The sequence below is a fragment of the Colobus angolensis genome, unplaced genomic scaffold, assembly GCF_000951035.1.
Source record: "Colobus angolensis palliatus isolate OR3802 unplaced genomic scaffold, Cang.pa_1.0 Scaffold6, whole genome shotgun sequence".
NCBI lineage: Eukaryota > Metazoa > Chordata > Mammalia > Primates > Cercopithecidae > Colobus > Colobus angolensis.
The window spans coordinates 4,504,487-4,505,126 of NW_012119598.1; the positions used below are offsets into that span (position 1 = coordinate 4,504,487).

At 34.2% G+C, this 640-nt stretch overlaps 1 protein-coding gene across 1 annotated transcript in view; it reads right to left on the bottom strand.

The window, feature by feature from the left end:
* FAM217A (family with sequence similarity 217, member A) overlaps nucleotides 1–640 on the bottom strand; it is an 18,298-nt gene that overhangs the window by 11,757 nt on the left and 5,901 nt on the right. Inside the window, 2 exon segments of the mRNA XM_011962626.1 lie at nucleotides 333–400; nucleotides 491–565. Of these exon segments, the coding sequence (XP_011818016.1) occupies nucleotides 333–400; nucleotides 491–565 (143 nt within the window).

Here is a 640-nt window from a genome sequence, read left to right on the forward strand (position 1 = left end):
TACTACATATAAGGAATCAACACAGTCCCTGGAATGCGATACTATTTTCCTATTACAGTTCCTTTTGCTTTCAACAGGAAGCCCATACTTTCTCCATCTAAAATCTTCATTGTCAGACCATAGTAAAACTCTTGATTCCCACCTATTCTAATTGTCTCGTAGTATTTGCAGCCACTTCCTGTTTTAGGGTGGATTTCTATCATTGCCCACTATTCCCACAGAATACTATTTTCTTCTGGTTGTTCATGGTCCTTGTATTCCAAGTAGTTATCTCGTGTGTATTTAAATTTACTTCAGTAATTTAGGGTGTTACAAAATAACTATTCGCTTACCTCTTCTCTATGGTACTTCCTTCATTAAGAGGACAATTCCATAATTGAAAGATCCCTTGTTTACTATTCTGATGACAGAAAAATAATGGGTAATAGTGTAGTAGCTGCATATATTTTTAAAATATAATATTTTAAGGGTATGATGAATCAAATCCCACCTGTGTACTTTTTTGAGTATGTGCCGACAAATTAGGTTCTGGCATCAGCTGCTCCACTGGAATTTCCAAGTAGTTCTATAAGGCAGCAGAAGACTTTTAAACATAATCAATCTCTGTTCCCTATTCTTTTTCTTTTTTTTTTTTTTTTTT